This window comes from Pyrgilauda ruficollis, unplaced genomic scaffold, assembly GCF_017590135.1.
Source record: "Pyrgilauda ruficollis isolate IOZ18807 unplaced genomic scaffold, ASM1759013v1 scaffold55, whole genome shotgun sequence".
NCBI classification, from domain to species: Eukaryota; Metazoa; Chordata; class Aves; order Passeriformes; family Passeridae; genus Pyrgilauda; species Pyrgilauda ruficollis.
This window is the reverse complement of record NW_024527155.1, coordinates 8,426,494-8,443,916: the sequence shown is the minus strand read 5'-3', so window position 1 is coordinate 8,443,916 and position 17,423 is coordinate 8,426,494. Positions and strand designations below refer to the sequence as shown.

General features: G+C 44.5%; 1 protein-coding gene across 1 annotated transcript in view; it reads right to left on the bottom strand.

Moving 5' to 3' along the window:
* The window catches only part of LRP5 (LDL receptor related protein 5), a 130,898-nt gene extending 127,597 nt beyond the window's left edge, over window positions 1-3,301 (bottom strand). Inside the window, exon 1 of the mRNA XM_041481126.1 lies at window positions 3,112-3,301. Within this exon, the coding sequence (XP_041337060.1) occupies window positions 3,112-3,205 (94 nt within the window). The 5' untranslated portion in view covers window positions 3,206-3,301. The remainder of the gene's footprint in view (window positions 1-3,111) is intronic.
* Window positions 3,302-17,423: the final 14,122 nt, after the last annotated feature.

The window sequence follows — 17,423 nt, the reverse complement described above, 5'->3', positions numbered from 1 at the left end:
TTTCAGGCATCTATAGTATGAGTGATTTTAAAGCATCTCTGTGTGCTTTAAAATAAATATATATAATTTAATTTAAAATTAAATAGTAACAAATCAGTTCACATACCATACCTAAAGACAGTTAAACCTATTTAACTTTCTCTGGAGAAAGAAGACTCAGTGCTTTGAAAGTATGAACTTAAACTTCACAGTCAACCTGAACTTTCATTATTTCCTCACTATTTCAAGAGGATTTATGACCATAATTTGTGACAGACCCTCACATCATGCTAGTAATAGTTACTAGGAAAATAGTAACCAGTCCCCTAAATCAATGACAGACCGACTGAAATGGCACTGAAATGCACTTGAGGACTCCTACACAGCACATTTCCCTGTCATAAAATTAGTAAGTGATTTTTCCTGCTACCTTCTACATTTAACCACAGCAACAGGTTTCACTAGCTATAGGTCATCTCATGTAAACAGTATGGATTGAAAGTCATTTTAGGGTTGGTTGTGCTCAAATGCATTTTTTATTTCACGCTGCATCCCTAGTTTCAAATATTTGCAACCATCCCACTTCCCTGCGTCACACTTCTCTCTTCACCTCTCCGTATCCTGTGTTTGCAGGTATCAGGCAAATAGTTGTTACATTAAAGAAAACTAAGATACAATCTCACTATTTTGGGAAACATTCAAGTGCATGACAAGACACAGTTAAGCAAGCATTTGTGAGTTTAAGTAAAAATAATTTTGGCTTGAGATAGCTCTTAAGCAAGAATTATCTCAACTTACTTGAACACTTTAAGACTCCCACATGAAATAGCCACTGTGCAATAGTAAGAATCCATAACTTACGGTATTTTCACAAAAATGAAACAGCATTAAATACTTTGCATGAGCAAGAAATTCCTCCCTTCAAGGAAGGAGCAATGCAAGGATCATTTTGTCTTTTCATAGTGAAATGAGTCAAGTACAAGCCATATCCAAAACAGTTTTATCATTATTTCAAGCCACATAAATAAAACCACTCCTGACACCACCACATACAGAGCAAGAACTTAGAGCTCTGCAGCAAAATTATTTCACAGCCAAAGTATTCAAGATCTATTACAACATGCCAAACTTCAGTGAAGCTGTAGCGCTGCAGAAGCTCCCAGCAGATCCCCAATTGTGCAGAGATGCATTTACATATTTGTAAGATAAGCACATCAAAATACTTTTAATAGCTAAAAGTCAGGCATCTCCTTACAGAGGGATTCTCAGAAAGGGAATTAAATCTATGGAGAGCCTCTCATAGTGCATCCATGCTCCTTCTAAAAGGACAGATGCACTGTCCTTAAAAGTACTGTCCACATCAACACAACAAAGCCTTCCTAATAAATAGGCAGAAGAAAGGCAATGTCATTAAGATCTGTAACTGAGACTCCTTAACTAATTATTAAAAATGGTACATTTGTAGCCCAGTTCTTCCATGCATGTTAAGGAAGGTGACTGCTCATATCAAACATAGACAATTAAATTAATCACTGTCTCTCAAACGAGGTAAAAGAAAACCAAACTCCAAGTTAGAACTTACTCCTTAGTTTTAGCAGGAACTCTTATTTTCCTAATTCCAAATGCAAAGTTATCCCTTTTTTAAAAAGGGATTTTTCTATTAGAACCTTTCAAGTAAATGTAAGGAAATCTTTTAAGGAGTCTTCACACAAGAGCCCTAGAAGTCAATTTCCACCCTCCACCCCTCACAAAAGCTACATTAGCTTCATTCAGTGAAGCAGGAATGTGACCATCTCCACACAAACATAAGAGTTCAGAAAGGAACAAACCACATTTCAGGTTTTCAGAAACATTTTTAAAAGACTGTGGCAGCGTGTATGGAGGAGGTGGACCCTGCGATATGAAGGGATATGAAGGGTATCTTTTTGATATAATCCAGACAGAATAAGCAATACATAATACACACCCACACAGAGCTCCAACTAAAAATATAGAATGATGATGCCAGCAGAATATGGTCTGTTCTCTTGCTACAAATGACAGTTCTAATAATTACAGGAGGTTTGAAAAGGTGGGTGGCCTAATAAAAAGAGGCCCTGAGGTGATGTTCTGACAGCCTTGGCCACACTGCCGAGTTTTCTAAACTACCCAGGAAATCGCAACTACCAGGCTTCGGCTTGCTCAAGCACCGGGGTGATGTATCCAGGCAGACCACATGCAGCAGCAAAAAAACAGGAGTCTTGCACATGCAGCCCGAACTCCTCGTCCCGGGCGAGACAAAGTCGGGAGCGAAGCCGCACGCAGGAGAAACGGAGGAACAGACACCGTCCCGCTCCCCACGGATGCTGCAGGCACAGCACCGCCTCCGTTTATTTGTTATTTAAAACGATTAGCACACTCACTTAAAAACGGGACGGCTAAGGGAAAGAGGAGGGCAGGCTCCGTGCCCGGGACGGGGCGCCCGGACTGCAGCTCCGGCATGGCCCGCGGTACCGGGCCGGGCCGGGCCGGACCCCCGCGCGCCGCGTCCCGCCGGTGCCTCCGCCGCAGCGCCGCCCGCCCGCAGCCTCACACCGCACCGGGGCGAGGGGGGAACACGGGGCACGCACACCAAACTCGCCTTCCCCCCACCCCCTCCCCGGCCCGGCCAAGAGTTTGAGCGACACCCGACACCGACCCCTCCAAACTCCACAGAAATCCCTGCCCGGGACCGCGGAAGGACAGGAGTCGGGGGGGCGAGGGGGGTGGGCGACTTTTGTCTCTCTTTTTGCAACTGTGCGCGTTTACCTGAGCCACCCCTGAGGGAAAACCGCCTCGCCCCCAAGCGGGACACGTCCCGAGGGAACAGGGAGGAGAGGCCTCCTTTTCTTGCGCACCCTTTTTGCAGGAAAGAGTGGCAAGAAGCAATAGTTTTGGGGGGGAACCGGCGCAGGCAGCCTCCCGTCCTCCTCCCGGCCCGTCTCGCCCATGTGCGCGTCCTGCGCCTCCGCGGGAGCCTGGCCCCGCTCCCGCCCCTCCCCGCCGCACTCCCGGCGGAGCGCGGGGGAAAGTTTGCCCAAGTCCGACAACAAAAGGGACAGCGGCGCTCGCCTCCCGGCCCTCCCGGGCCCCGCGACGCCCCGACGAGCTTACCCCCGGCCGAGCCCGGCTCGCAGCGCAGCACCGAGGCGGCGAGGAGCCGCAGCAGCAGCAGCAGCGGGAGCGGCGCGGCCGCCGCCGCCTCCATGTTGTGCCGCCGCAGCAGCTGCCGAGCGCACGGAGCGTCTCAGGCAGGCTCCATGCTCGGGGCGCTGCGCTCGGCGAGGAGGGAGGCGGGGAAGGGGGGAGGCGCTGCAGCCGACCCTCCTCCTCCTCCTCACGCCGCCAGGGAGGGGGCTGGGATGGAGGATCCCGGCTCGCACCGCATCCCGGGAGCGGGCGGGGGCGCACCGTCCCGCCGCGGCGCGTCCCACGAGTGGGAACACCTGGCCGCGCGGGGAGGAGGTGGGGCTCCGGGGCCTTATCTTGTTAACTCGTTCCTGCTGGAGCAATTACTCCAGAACCAGCCGGGAAGGCTGGAGAAGATGGCTCGCTGCGTGTGCAAAAAGCAACCTTGCGCTGGTGGATTTGGAAGTTAACAGCGGGGACGGCCGCCCCTTTTTCTGTCTCCAGGAAAAAGAGTGGCTGTTTTCTTCCCGAATGGAGGTTCGTTCTTGCCTTTCTCCTCCCACCAAAACGAGCATTAAGTCACTCTTCCACAAAACACTAGTTTTCAAAGAAAAATGCATTCAACAACAGTATTTTGTTGCCTTCCCACGCCCCCCCCCCCCTCTGTTAAGCATGCCACCTGCTCCTATAAACACATTACCACCAGGAAAGAGGCAGAAACTGCACTGTGACCTGGGGCTTGGTTTGTGCCGGGGCAGGTACAGGGGGCTGAGAAGCACCCGGCTCACACTGAGACATCCCGCGCCTTTCACAGACCAGATACTGCCCCCGTCTCTCTCACAGGGATGAAACCAAACGGCATAAGCCAAGAATTTTCATTTAAGTGTCCATTTTTGGGCATCAGTGTCCTTGTGCTGACACTGATTCGACAATAAGAAAAAGGATTGCTAGATGGCCTTGTATAGAGGTGGAAATCACAAGGGTCTGCCCAGCATCCACTTTAAATGGTTTTTGCAAGTCTCAGAGCAAGAGCCATAAATCACAAGCAAGCACTTAGCAAATGTATGTCACATTTTAATAGTTTCATTACATTTCAGAGATTAGTGATTTCCAGGTTGCCCTGTTGTCACGTACTAATTTATCTGCTTTGCTGTAGGTGCTAGAGCAGCAGCTGAGATTTCTTCTTGGTGCCCCATGGACCCCTGCCCAACTCAAATACCAGGATCAAATATTCAAGAATTAGTTTAATTCCTGTTGGTTACTCCATTGCAGACCTCCCCTGTGAGGGAAAAGGCCGAGTGTTTTGATTTGGTTTGTTTCTAAAGTCAGCAGTATTCAACTTAACTCAGAAAGCAGTTTAAAAATTCAAGAGATTACAAAAGACTTATAGTGCTGACATTAAAGATCACCTGTAAAGGGGGAAGAAAAGTTTTCTTCTCTCTCTTGCTTCTGGTTTAACATACAGATAACATGTATTTTAAAGAGGGCTCATTTAAGTGGCGTTTAAAACCTAGAAAAATCTCAGCTTCCTTGAAGGCAGAAAAAGCAGAAGTTGGTCTTTGGTGATAGATCTGTAATAAACTGGAACCCAAATCTAGGCTGCTGTAAATCATTAATGGAAAAACTTTGTGTGAACACCAACTGAATGAGGGTTTTGTTTTGTATCTGCTTAAAGAAATTGCCCAAGACCAGACAAATAACTGGAAGAAAGATTTCTTTGTTGAAGGCAGTGATTGGACTTTACTTTTGATGGCTCTAACCTCCTGCATTGTGGAAATTACCCAGCAGTCCTGGCATCACAGTAAGTGGGGTTAATTGAAGTTAGAGGCAAAGAAAGGCCACATGAAGCAGTTGTACTTGCACCAGGCAGTGGGGAACAGTGGGGTTCCCATCCCAAACCCTAACAGCTTGGGGGCCATATACAAAACTGGTTTTTGTGCCTGGAGGGAGAGCCAGGCTGTCCTGTGATGGCCTCAATAGCACCAGAGCAACAGTGTTCCCTGGCCCTAACAGGATCAGAGGTCAGCTGCTGAGATGACCTATCCATCACTCCAATGCCAGTGCCAAGCCATGTGGAGGGGGTGAGCTGAATCTGCCCACAGGCTCCTGGAGGGCAGCAGCAAGTTCTCTTTCAGCTTGCAGCTGCTTCCAGTACTCAGTAACTTGGGTCCTAAGGTCCCATACTAGGATGCAATAGCCTGCTGCTATCCCTGATCCATCCAAGAGATGATTATCCCCCTATCTGACCCTGTCAAACTGCATGGTCAAGTTAGGAATGGCAGCAGTTTATACCAAAAGGGAGAGATAGCAGCATGTGAGCAATTAGCAGATTGGGTAATAGACTGACTCACGGTCTAAAACAAAATGAGAAGAGAGATCAGGCTATGGAGGCAGGCAACTAGGGAAGAGAATTTTAGCAGAACATATCTTTGGGGCTTTGACCATAACACCTCTGCTAAAAAAAACATTAAAGACATTCATTTAAAGTGATGGCAAATGCAGTAGCAGCCAGGAACACAGTCTTTCTCCAACCCAGAAGATGCCATCTTAAGTTTAGATAATATATTGCAAGAGGAATTTGGAGGAAGTTAAAGTTGTGCAAATCTGAAGTCATGAGCTGAGCAAGATGCCTTCCATCTCTTTTCCAGCCCTGCACAAATCCCTCCAGCAAAACTGGGGGAGGCAAAGCTGTGACATCCCCAAAATGTCCAATGTACATATTTTTGCAAGAAATTAAAAACCAGTGTAAAAATAAACAAACAAAAAACACGTATCAGGCTAGCACAAGCATAATTCTATCCCTTATTTTAATTGAAGAAAGAGGGATCTCTTTTAATACTGCTGCATCTCACAGTGTCCAAGAATGCAAAAACAAAAAAGCCAATGCCCCATTTCATCTAATATTTCTTGTGTGATTCTGGGCAAGTCACAGTCTAACATTTTGTCAGTTTCTCTTCCTACAACATTTTGTCAGTTTCTCTTCCTACAACAAGGAGCAGAGGGAATAGTTTTTCTAACTTTCATAATTTCTGTTTACAGTTTGACAGAAACTGCAGCAAGTTTGGAGCCCGATTGTAGGAAGCAGGAAAGGGAGGAAATCCAGAGTGGGAGCCCAGCCCTCCCCTGCCAAGGTGTAAAAGCAGGTCAGTTCCTGCATTCTTCCATTGTCATTCCTGGTGGGGAAAGGAAGGACACACAGAGCTAAAGGAGGGAAAACAAAGAGCTGTGTCTGAGCACCACAGCTGGGAAACTTGGTTTGACTGAAATGCTCCAGATGTTTCTGCATGTTTACTGCTCCTGGATTTCTCCTTCCTACCCCAGTTTACAGTATCCTTCTCTCCCAGCTGCCAGAGCTGTCTGAGCTCCTGTGGAGCTAACATTTAATGACAACTGCAGAAGGCCCTAAAGTGAATCTACTGTTTTACAACTGACACCTAGGTTTATTTCATGGTGAATATCAGTACCAAGACACACATCTTTATTCCTCTGGGACAGTGCAGTTTAGTGAAGATGAAGTAACTACATCCGGATAGACTTTGGTGCTTTGCAAAGGAAAGGTAAAGTGATCAGTAAAAAATAACAACACCATCAAAACATTTTCCTCCTTTACTTCTAAGGCCATATGACAAAATAATTTTCCTCTATCTGCATCTCAAATACACTTCTTCACCCTTTCACTCCCAGCTTCCAGCTAGAAAGCAGTGTCCACCTAATTATGTGCAGGGACCTCTATTCTCTAGCACCCTGTATCAGAAAAGAAAATGTTTACAGGTAATCTAGAACAAGTCAGAAAGTATTATATGGATACAAGTTCCCTCATCTCCTCAAAAAAATAGACACGCTGAGAAAAACATATCTATGCATTCAGCTGTAGTTAAGATTACCCCTCCTGAGCAGAAATCTGAAGTAGTCTTGGTAAGAGCTGGGTTTGGTTCTGAGGCTGCATGGGGCATTTAGGTGTTGCTTTGGAAAGGTGGGTTTTTAGGTGCTAAATAATACTTTACATGTAATCCTAAATCACTGCACTGCCACTCATTAATTTGACTGAAAGGGCAGGAAAGTGTCAGCATTACCACCTTCTTATCCATAAAGAAAATGACAGTAAGAAAAATAATAACTTCGTTTGTATCATGCAGTTTCCCTGGCATTGTGTAAGGACAATAGCCCAATTTTTTTCAAACTAATTATTCCCTATTTCAGCAACCCAGCTTTGTGTGACAGTTTTTTCCCCCCTCCCCAGATGAACTCTGGCATGAACTAACAGTTAAACCACCACAGTGTGCCATGCAGGCAGATTAAAATCAATGCTCTTTCAGCCTGTGGGTTGTAGGGCCCTTTCAAGGCAGTCCTAAAAGAAACTATGAAAAGGAAGTCAAACTTTATAGCATTTAAAATCTTTATACAGGACTTTTTTATGCTTGTTGGGAAATCTTTAGGGTTGAAAAAGCTTGAAAATCTTAGGATCCACAGTGAAAGGTTAAATATTGAAGAAAATGACACTTTTCAGGCAGCCATGTGGAAGAGCACAGGTGCATTATAGGTATAACTGGAGAGCATTAGGCACTACCTTATAGCAGTGCAAGCTGGAAAACTTTCTGGCACAGAGGGGGCTCCGGTGCCACACCTGAATTGCAATCCCAGTGTTTCCAGTGTGGTGACCCCAGTGAGGTCGGTTAAGGAGTCAAAAACAGGACAGGGAGATCAACCAAAAAAAAAAAAAAAAAAAAAGCGTTTTTCTCAGATAGTTATGGCATTTGTTTAAGGGAAAACAGTGCTGCAAGTAACCTAGGTGGGACCACAAAAAAAACAAGGCAGAGAATGGCAATCTCTTAGCATTTGCCACTGCTTGAGATTTTGTGCAATACCCAGGACCCATCTGCCAGCAGTTTCTGCTCCAAGAGGGATAAATGGGACACACATGCCAGTAACTCAAATACAGGGAAATCAGGAGACACTGCAAGCCAAGGGAATAGAGTGCTACAGGACAGAGGCTTCCTGGCAGATATGAGTTTAAGGAGAGAGATGGCTCACATAGGTTTGCAAGAGGAAAACTAATATTAAAAAAAAGTCTGACAGAAGCCCCACTGCTATGTAACTTAAAGAACATTTAAGTGATACAGGGAGTGTAAAGAGCCAGTTCCCAAAACCTCATGCTGGTTAGCAACATCAGGAACAGAGGGGCTGACACTGCCTGAGAAACATGTCACCATAAAAAGTTCTGAAAACACAAAAATAGTTCAGTGGGTTTTTTTCAGTGGTGATTCTTGGACTCTGAATGCTTTTCTGGTTACAACTACACTCCCTGCTACAGCTACCAGAACAGCAGTCACTGCATTTCCCTGCACTGTATGAGCTGAAGTTTTTTTTTAAAACCTCTATGACAGCAACATTTGCAAAGCTGCTTGCAAAATTAACTATTAGTCATCAAAGTTCTATATCAAAAAGAGGAAATATTGTGAAGGGGCATGGAAATTGATTGCAGGGGGAAAAAAAGATGACCATCTTCAGTGTCCCAAAGTAGGAGTCCTCTTCTTTGCCCTGTAAAGGCAAATTATAAAGGACTATCTTTTATTACAAGAAACATCAATATTTCTGTAGCAAAAGCAATAGCAAAAATTGAAGAAGTCATCACAGATAAATATTGAAGAAACACTAAAAAAAAAAGAGCTAAATTAATCACAGAATTGTTTGGGTTGGAAGGGATCTTTTTAAAGTTATCTAATCCAATACCCCTGCAATAAGCAGGGATACCTTCAACTAAATCAGGCTGCTCAGAGCCCTGTCCAACCTGACCTTGAATGTTCCAGTGATTGGGTATCTACCACCTCTCTGGGCAACCTGTCCCAATGTTTTATTACTCTCAATAGAAAACATTTCTTTCTTATATTGTGGTGGTTTAATCCCAGCCTGAAACTACTATCATGCAGCTGCTTGCTCATTCCCTCCCATCACCCTGTGGGGAAGAGAATCAGAAAACAAACAAAACTCATGGACTGAGATAAGAACAGCTTAATAAGTGAATTAAAACAAAACATAATAACAATAACAATTATAATAACAATAACAACACTAATAATAGCAATGAAAAGGAGAGAGAGGAGTAAACCCCAAGAAACACAGGTGATGCACAATACTGCTGCCCATCACCTGCTGACCAATGCCCAGCCCGTCCTCCAGCAGTGATTGGTGGCTCCAGACCAACTTCTCCCAGTTTTTATACTGAGCCTGACATTTTAAGATATGGAACATCTCTTTGGCCAGTTTGGATCAGCTGTCCTGGCCATGCTCCCTCCTTTCTTGTGCGCTTCCTCGCTGGCAGAGCATGGGAAACCAGCAAGTCCTTGAGTTAGAGTTACACTATTTAGCAGTAACTAAAATATCAGTGGCATCATACTGTTCTCATAATAAATCCAAAACACAGCACTGTGCCAGCTACTAGGAAGAAAATGAACCCTATGCCAGCTGAAATCAGGATGCTTATAACTAGTCAGAATCTATCCTCTGTTAGTTTAAAACCTTGTCCTATTGCAACAGGCCCTGCTAAACAGTCTGGCCCCATGTCTCTTAGAAGACCCCTTTAATAACAAAGAAAGACTATAACAAAGTCCCCCCAGTCTTTTCTTCTCCAGGTTGAACTCCAATTCCCTCAGCATTTCCTCAAAGCAGAGGTGCTTCAGTCCTTTAATAATTTTTGCAGCCCTCCTCTGGAGCCACTCCAGCAGGTCCAACAGCCTTTCCTGTGCCTGGGAGCCCAGAGCTGGATGCAGTACCCCAGGCGGAGTCTCACCACAGCACGGGAACAAGCTCCTCATGCTGCTCTTTCTCCAAATGCAGTTGGCATCACACAGAACCGCCTTGAGAATACAAGAACAGATGCCCAATGGGTCATGGAAAATTGATGTGATTTAGGGTAGCATATTTACATGCCCCTGCACTGCTCCAAATACATCTGTACTTCACAAGTGTCTGGGTACTGAGGAGAGCAACAAGAGGTTTTTTTGAAGGAATAATAAACACAATTTGTATTCCTATAACTGCCATGTTCTGTCTCACTTTACATCCCAACCAGCTGAGGTTGATCCACACATGTAAAATAGCAGTGCGTGACAGGAATACATGATTGTCATACCCATTCATACCTTCAGTGACAAAGCTCACTTCCACCATTAAAATCATCAGCCAAGTAAGACTAGAAGATGTAGGAAGAGTATCAGAACAACCTGGTGGTGATGTGCTCCCTGAAATAGATTACTGACAAGGTCACAGACTGAGGTAGGTTTTTTGACATTTTCAGCATTAGAAGTTTCTTTTACTTTTGAAAGCTGCTCTTTCTGAAATACAAAAAATCTTATGAACTAGGGGTAAAACCATGCTCCACTAGTTACCTTGTGGGTGGTTAAGATGCCAGGCAAGACTTGCTCTGTCCCAGCAAGATAGAAATCTTTCCACTGTATGCAGTGGGAAAGGCCCTTATGATATGGCTCAGTGCCATGACTATTTAGATATTAAAATGGTGGGTGTTGAAACCAACCTTGAATGCAGTTACATCAGTTCTACCTGCCATCTGCTCACTGACAATGCTAAGAGCAGTTCTGGGATTGCACTGCATGCTCCTGGTGACTGCCAAACCAGGCAAAAGTAGAAGGGAGGGAAAAAAAAAAGAGAGAGAAAGGTGATCTGTGGGGGAAAGTTGCAGACTAGTGTAACCTAGAGGGGGAAAAATCCCTGATGAAGTTTCCTATAAGACTTATGTGTTCCTAGATGTCAATACACATGAAAACTCATTGCATTTAACATTCTCTTGAACAGTACCTGGTCTGCACTTCAAAACAAATGAAAGTATATAGAATCATAGAATGATGTGGGTTGGAAAGGACCTTAAAGAAGAGTTAGTACCACCCCCCTGCTATGGTCAAGAACACCTTCCACTAGACCAGGTTACTCAGAGCCCCATCCAGCCTGGCCTTGAACACTGACAGGGATGGGGCATCCACAGCTTCTCTGGGCAACCTGTGCCAGCGCCTCACCACCCTCAGAGTAAAAATTTTTTTCCTAGTATCTACTAGGAAAAACTAAACCTACTCTCTTTGAGTTAGGAGCCATTCCCCCTTGTCCTGTTACTATATGCTGTCTAAAAATTGCTCTCCATCTTTCCTGTAGGATCCCCTCATGTACTGGAAGGCCAGATTAAGTCACTTCAGAGCCTTCTCTTCTCCAGGTTGAAAAACCCCAATTTTCTCAGCCGTTCCCCACAGGACAGGTGCTCCATTACCCTGATGGACTTGGTGACCCTCCTCTGGAGTCGCTCCACCAGGCTGATGTCCTGTCCGTCCTGGGGACCCCAGAGAGGGACACGGCACCGCAGCTGGGCTCTCACCCGAGCGGAGCAGAGGGGCACAATCGCTTCCCTCACTCGCTGCTTTGGATGCAGCCCAGGGCACGTTCGGCTTTCCGGGCTGCGAGTGCACATTGCCTGTCCTTGGTGTGCCGTGTGGCTCACCCGGCGGCCGGAGCTGTGTCGGCAGGGCCGAGGGCAGCTGAGCCCGGCCGTGCCGCGCTGTGAGGGGTCCCGAGGCCGGCGCGGGGCCCAGCTCCTGCAGACAGCGGCCGTGGGAGCCGCGGCCTCGCACAGCCCCGCCGCCTGCCACGGCACAGCCAGGGCTTGTGGCGCTTTTCGTTGGGGAACACAGACGGTTTTATCATTAATTGGCTTTTCACTTCTTTTTTTTTTTTTTTTTTTTTTTTTTTTTTTTTGACCATTGAACCAAAGCAGAGCAGTGTCAGCAGCTGGAGGGAACTCCGGTCAGTGACAAGGAGCTCACTGCAATGGGCAGTATACAGCTGTAATAAGGATTGCTGCTGCTCCTGGAAGAGTCATAATTCTAGTGATGAAAACCTGAGCTGCTTTTGGTCTGTCAACGCTAGTGAAAGAATGTTAATTTTCTTTTACAGACAGTCCAGGATTAATTATAAAATTAACAAACTTTAGTTCGTAGAGAACTACAAAACCTGTTCTCACTTCAGAGTTAATTTGAGTTTCAGACTCCCATGTGCCAGCAGGTGGCTGTTGAATTTCTGTTGTAAACAGCAGAACTGAACAGGATGAACTGTATGCACAGTGATAAGCAAACACAACAACACTATTTCTGTGAGCTTCTCTACCCTCTAAGCATCAGTCCTTACAAACCGGTTCTGGGGCTGGATTTTCTGCATCTGTTAAGTTCTTCAAATAATTTGCACCTTACAAACCTATAGCATCCAGAAGAGAAACTTAAAGTCATGATCAGAGCTATCATCCTGCTGGGGGACTTCAACAAATACCATCTGCTGGAAAAATAGCAGAGCAAGCTGTGGGTGATCCAGGAAAGTCTTGGAATGCATTGAGGGTAAATTCTTAAGCCAGGTAAGCCAGGTAATAGACATCCCCGCCAAAGGAGATGCGATACCAGACCTGTTATTCACCAGCACAAGTGATCTAATCGGTGACATCAAGACTGGAGTCAGGCTGGACTGCAGTGATCCTGCATTGGTGGAGTTCACAGTCCTCAGAAATGTGGGTCAGGCAGAGTAAAGTCAGGCCACTGAATTTTTGGAAAGCAAATTTCTTGAGTTTTGCTTTCTAAGTTGAATAAGATCCCCTGGAAAGTGCCCTTGGGGACAAGGGAGCAGAGCAGAGCTAGCAGGTCTTTAAGAATGCTCTCCATGGAGCACAAGAATTCTCGGTCCCCACACATGAGAAATCAGAAAGGTCTTGACTCATCCATGACTCAAGACCTAGTGGTCAAAGTAAAAGGGCAAGAAGGAAATGTACAGTCAGTGGAAACAGGGAGAGGTAACCTGGGAAGAATAGAGGGATATTGCTTGTATATGTAGAGATGGGGTCAGCAAGGCTAAGGAGTGGCTGGAGCTGAACTTGTCAAGGGACCCAAAGAATACTAAGAAGGGCTTCCACAGGTATATCTGCCAGAAAAGAGTGTAAAAAATTTTACTTCTTCTGATGAACTTCACTGGCAAACTGGGAACAACAGACAAGGTGCTCCATTTTTTGCCTCATCACTCTTCCCACACCTCTTGAGTGAGGCAAGGCAGGGACTGAGGGAGCAAAGTCCCTCCCGCTGTAAGAGAGGATCAGGTTTGAGACCACCTGAGGAATCAGCTGAAACATGCCTAAGTCCATGGGACCTGACAAAATGCATCCCAAAGTCCCAAGGGACTTGGTGGATGTGGTTGTCAAGCCACTCCCCATGGTATTTGAAAAATCATGGCAGTCAGGTGAAGTCACAGGTGAAAAAGGGAAACATTGCACCCATCTTGTAGAAAGGGAGATCCTGTGAACTGTCAGCCTCACCTCTGTGCCAGGGAAGGTCATGGAACAGATCCTTCTAGGGCTCAGAGCAACCTGATGTCGATGAAGATGCCCCTGCTCAATGCAGGGGCATTGGACTTTATGATCTGTAAAACATCCCTTTCAACCCAAATAATTCTATCATCAGATACTGGTCATATTCTGGATCTTACAGTTTTCCTCCACCCATCTTCATCTGATAATAAAAGTACATGTCAAAAATACACTATTTGCCTAACACAAATACACATTAGGCAGGATTTTTGACAGAATAATACAGCAGGGACGCACAGCCACAGGAACATGAAGCTGAAACACCATTTAGGAGATCAGAACTTACGCACAAGAATTTATGTAAGGCTCATAGTTGTACTAATGAAGTATCAGCATGGCCTCAATCCAATTAAAATAAAGAACACATGATGTTCTGCTTAGGAAACAGAAGGATTAAAGTTTCATTACTTTTTGGACTTCTATGAGATGAAAACAATTTTTTCAGCCAATGCAGCAGAACACTCTGCTGGCAAGGAGGATGTGACTGAGTTAATGTCTTCATCGTCTTCACTCAAGAGCAAAATGGGGTCTTCACAAGAAACTTCTACCAGCTCTATCTTCAGTTTACTGACTTCACTTCAGGAACAGGCTAGCCTTGAAGTTAACATTGCTATACTGATTTTCACAACCCTCCACCACACACACATCCACCATTTCTGAGTTTTCTTTGCTGCTCTCTTCCCTGAGGGATTTTGTAAAACAAGCATTTTAACTCCTCAGTGTGGCTGGTAAATTGGAATAAGATCTGACGGAGAGGGCAGAGAAGGTTGGGGTGAATTCAGGCCATAAGCAAACAATTTAGAAACCAAATTATGAAACTTTAGCCAAACTGAAACATGACAGTGGTTACCTGTTGTAATCAGGAGAAGCAAGGAATGAGCTGACACAAGAGCACAGGCTGCTCCACAGGTTGTTCAGCCATATGCAAGAAGAAACACTGCAAATGCAAAATGTCTGAAATCACTCAGAGGAGTATTTGATGCTGACAGTAGTGAAGGGCAGTGAAACAGAAAAGCAAGGAAGGAAATTGGTAGAGAAGGAGCAAACTATAAAGTCTCAGAGTCTTAGGAGAAGAAAAAGTGGGAAGAGCAAAATAAGTTGTTGAATATGAAATCAAATGAAAATGATTCAGCCCCTGTGAGGTAAAAAGTTCATAGGAGCCTCCAGTCATTAAACAAAGCACATCCAACTCACAAGCTGTCCTAATGCATAAATGGCATGGACAAAGGGACTAAATCTTATGGTTCTTCAGCAACCTCCTCCACAGAGAAGACTCATGTAGATTCTGGAAAAAAGATAAAAATTACAAGCAATGATGGTACAGATGTAAAGAGATGAAAATCAGAGAGGCCATGGCAGAAAGTAACATACAACTAACAGAGGAAAAACCATGTTAAACCTTGCATTTCTACAATCTTAGTAAAAGGAAAAGGAGAAGAAATGATTAACAGATCTATTAAGAGGCATTGCAAGCTCTTATTAAACATTACTAAGTAAGGAAGTGTTTAATGATTTTTTTTTTTTTTGCTTCAGTGTCTATTAAAAAACCAATACAGATCAGGCAGTCAACAAAATTAATACCAGCAATATCAGTAATATTTAACCTCAAGTTAGAATTCATAAAGAACAAAATAGATAAGCTATATAGCTTTTTGTTGGATGAAATTAATCTAGAGGAATTTAGAAGAACCCTCAGAGCCATCAGAAGTGGCACCTGACAGTTTGTGCAGGACGAGGATGCTTCCAGAAGAGTTGTAAAGACAATGACCATCTCAGAAAAGGGGAAAGGGAGGAGTCAGAATTATGGGTTGCTTTGTTGAACTTCAACTCAGAGAAAAACTGACAAACCATGTGGGAGCAGCTACCCAGTATTTGGGAGGTAGTTAAAATCCCACCCTCATCCATCACAAACAGATCCAATGAAGTGTGCTTCTTTCTATGACAAAGACCTTGTAGAGAGACCAGGCAAGCAGAAAAAAACACATACACTGACTCTGCTGAGGGCTTTAACAGTATTTCATGTGACCTTGGCAAAAATAAACTAGGAAAAACATGGTCTGGATGAAAATATTACAGAGTGATTGGGGTATTTATTGTAAAAACTGCATCAGTAGCTGCAGTGTTCAGCAGTACTGGCAGCCTAAAGGAAGGAGGACTGAGAGGAGAAGTGAGAACAGTATTAGCTGCTGTAAAGAAGGGAAGAATAACCTACCCTCCCTGCCCTTGGTGAACAGCTCAGGCATCAAATCACAGTAAGATGGGTGCCTGGGGTTTAGATGAGGAATATTACAGTGTTACACATTCCAACCCTTTCTATTTTCTCCCATTTGCTGTGTGAGCCTTGGGAAAAAAAAAAAAAAAACCCAGAAGATGTCAGTATTAGTTGCCATGAAATAGCCTAGTCAAGGCATAGTTTTGTGGCATTTTTGATCATGCTTGTGCATGAACCCTCTCCACTCAGGGAAAGGAGGAAGCCACAGGCCTGAGAGGCTGGAGAGTTATATTCTGTTTGTATTCTCAGTTCAGCACCTGATCTGCTGAATAACTTTTATATGTGCCTTGGTTTGCCCACCTGTAAAAGGGTGGGAATTAATCTTGCTGCAATCTCTGAAGTGCACTCAATTCTGCCAGTAAAGCCCACTACACAACAGCTACGCACAGGTTCCATCAGCTCCTCTCATGAAAATCAGCCCCTCTTTACATTTTGTGCACTAAAGGAATTTCATGATGCATTGCCAGCTCATAGGAATGGGCACAGTGGGCAATTCTGCTTTGCTCTATACAGTCTGTGCCACAAGACAAGCCATGCTGACGTCTGCTGCTATTGTGAGGAGACACCATAACTCAGGAAGTACCCAAAACCAAATGGCAATAAAGAGAAAAACACAGCAGGAAATAAGATTCTTAGCAATTGGGCAATAACAAGCCAAAGTGGAAAGTTTCAAGTGGTACTTGCAAAAAAAGACCTTGCACTTTATCTGCTAAGCCTAAAATAAAAAATTTTAAAAATCAACCTCAAGAAGGCATGCCAGGGAAAAAAGCATCTATGAAGGGGCATAATGTCTGAGAGCATTAGTAGGTGTAGGCTGTAACAGGTTATTAAGCAGCTTGGCATTGAGAAAAGCCAAATGTTTGTTTCCAGACCTCTAAAAACTGCAGGCTGAAATACAACCATGTGTCTACTTACTATAAAATATGAGGACTCCTGGGGTTTGAACTAAAAGGTATGTCTTAGTCTGTGAATACTTTGAAAGGAAAAGAAGGCAAGTGATGGGTAAATCTGTGGCAGTTAACTTAAGCAAGAATCTGTGAAAAGAATCCAGTGTAGTGCTGCTTGGTCAAAGGGGGAAAACAGAGAGGCAAGCATGGGGAAATCTGCCTATGCCTCCTCTCTGAAGTGCCTGTATTTGGAACATGAAGGTTTTGTTCTCAAAGGACTAGAGAGGCAAAAACGAGAAGCCACATCCTGTGGCATTTCAGCTGGCTGGGAAGCAGAAGCCAGACCTACTCTTCTTTGCAAGTATTGCAGGCTGGGGAGCCAAAAGGAAGAGATATCCAGAGAAGCAACATCCAGGCTCATTGAGCAGTGCTTTATCACCACCTTCTCCTCTGCCACTGTGGTACATCCTCTGCACTGACTGCAAGAGCAAGGACACAAAGCCCATTGCTTACCTTGTGCTCCAGCCTCAAGTGAATCTGAATGTGAAAAATAAAAGAAGAAAGAAAACTTCTTCCAATTTCTCACCTTTATTTTTAGCCCTTGTAGGTGATTAATAATCGTGATTTGGGAGCTAAGGGGGAAAAAAAGAAAGATTGAAAGAAAAGGGATGAGGGAAAAGAGAGAGGAAAGAAAAGATCACCTGAGCAGACTTTTTTGTTATTGCAGAAATGAAAAGAG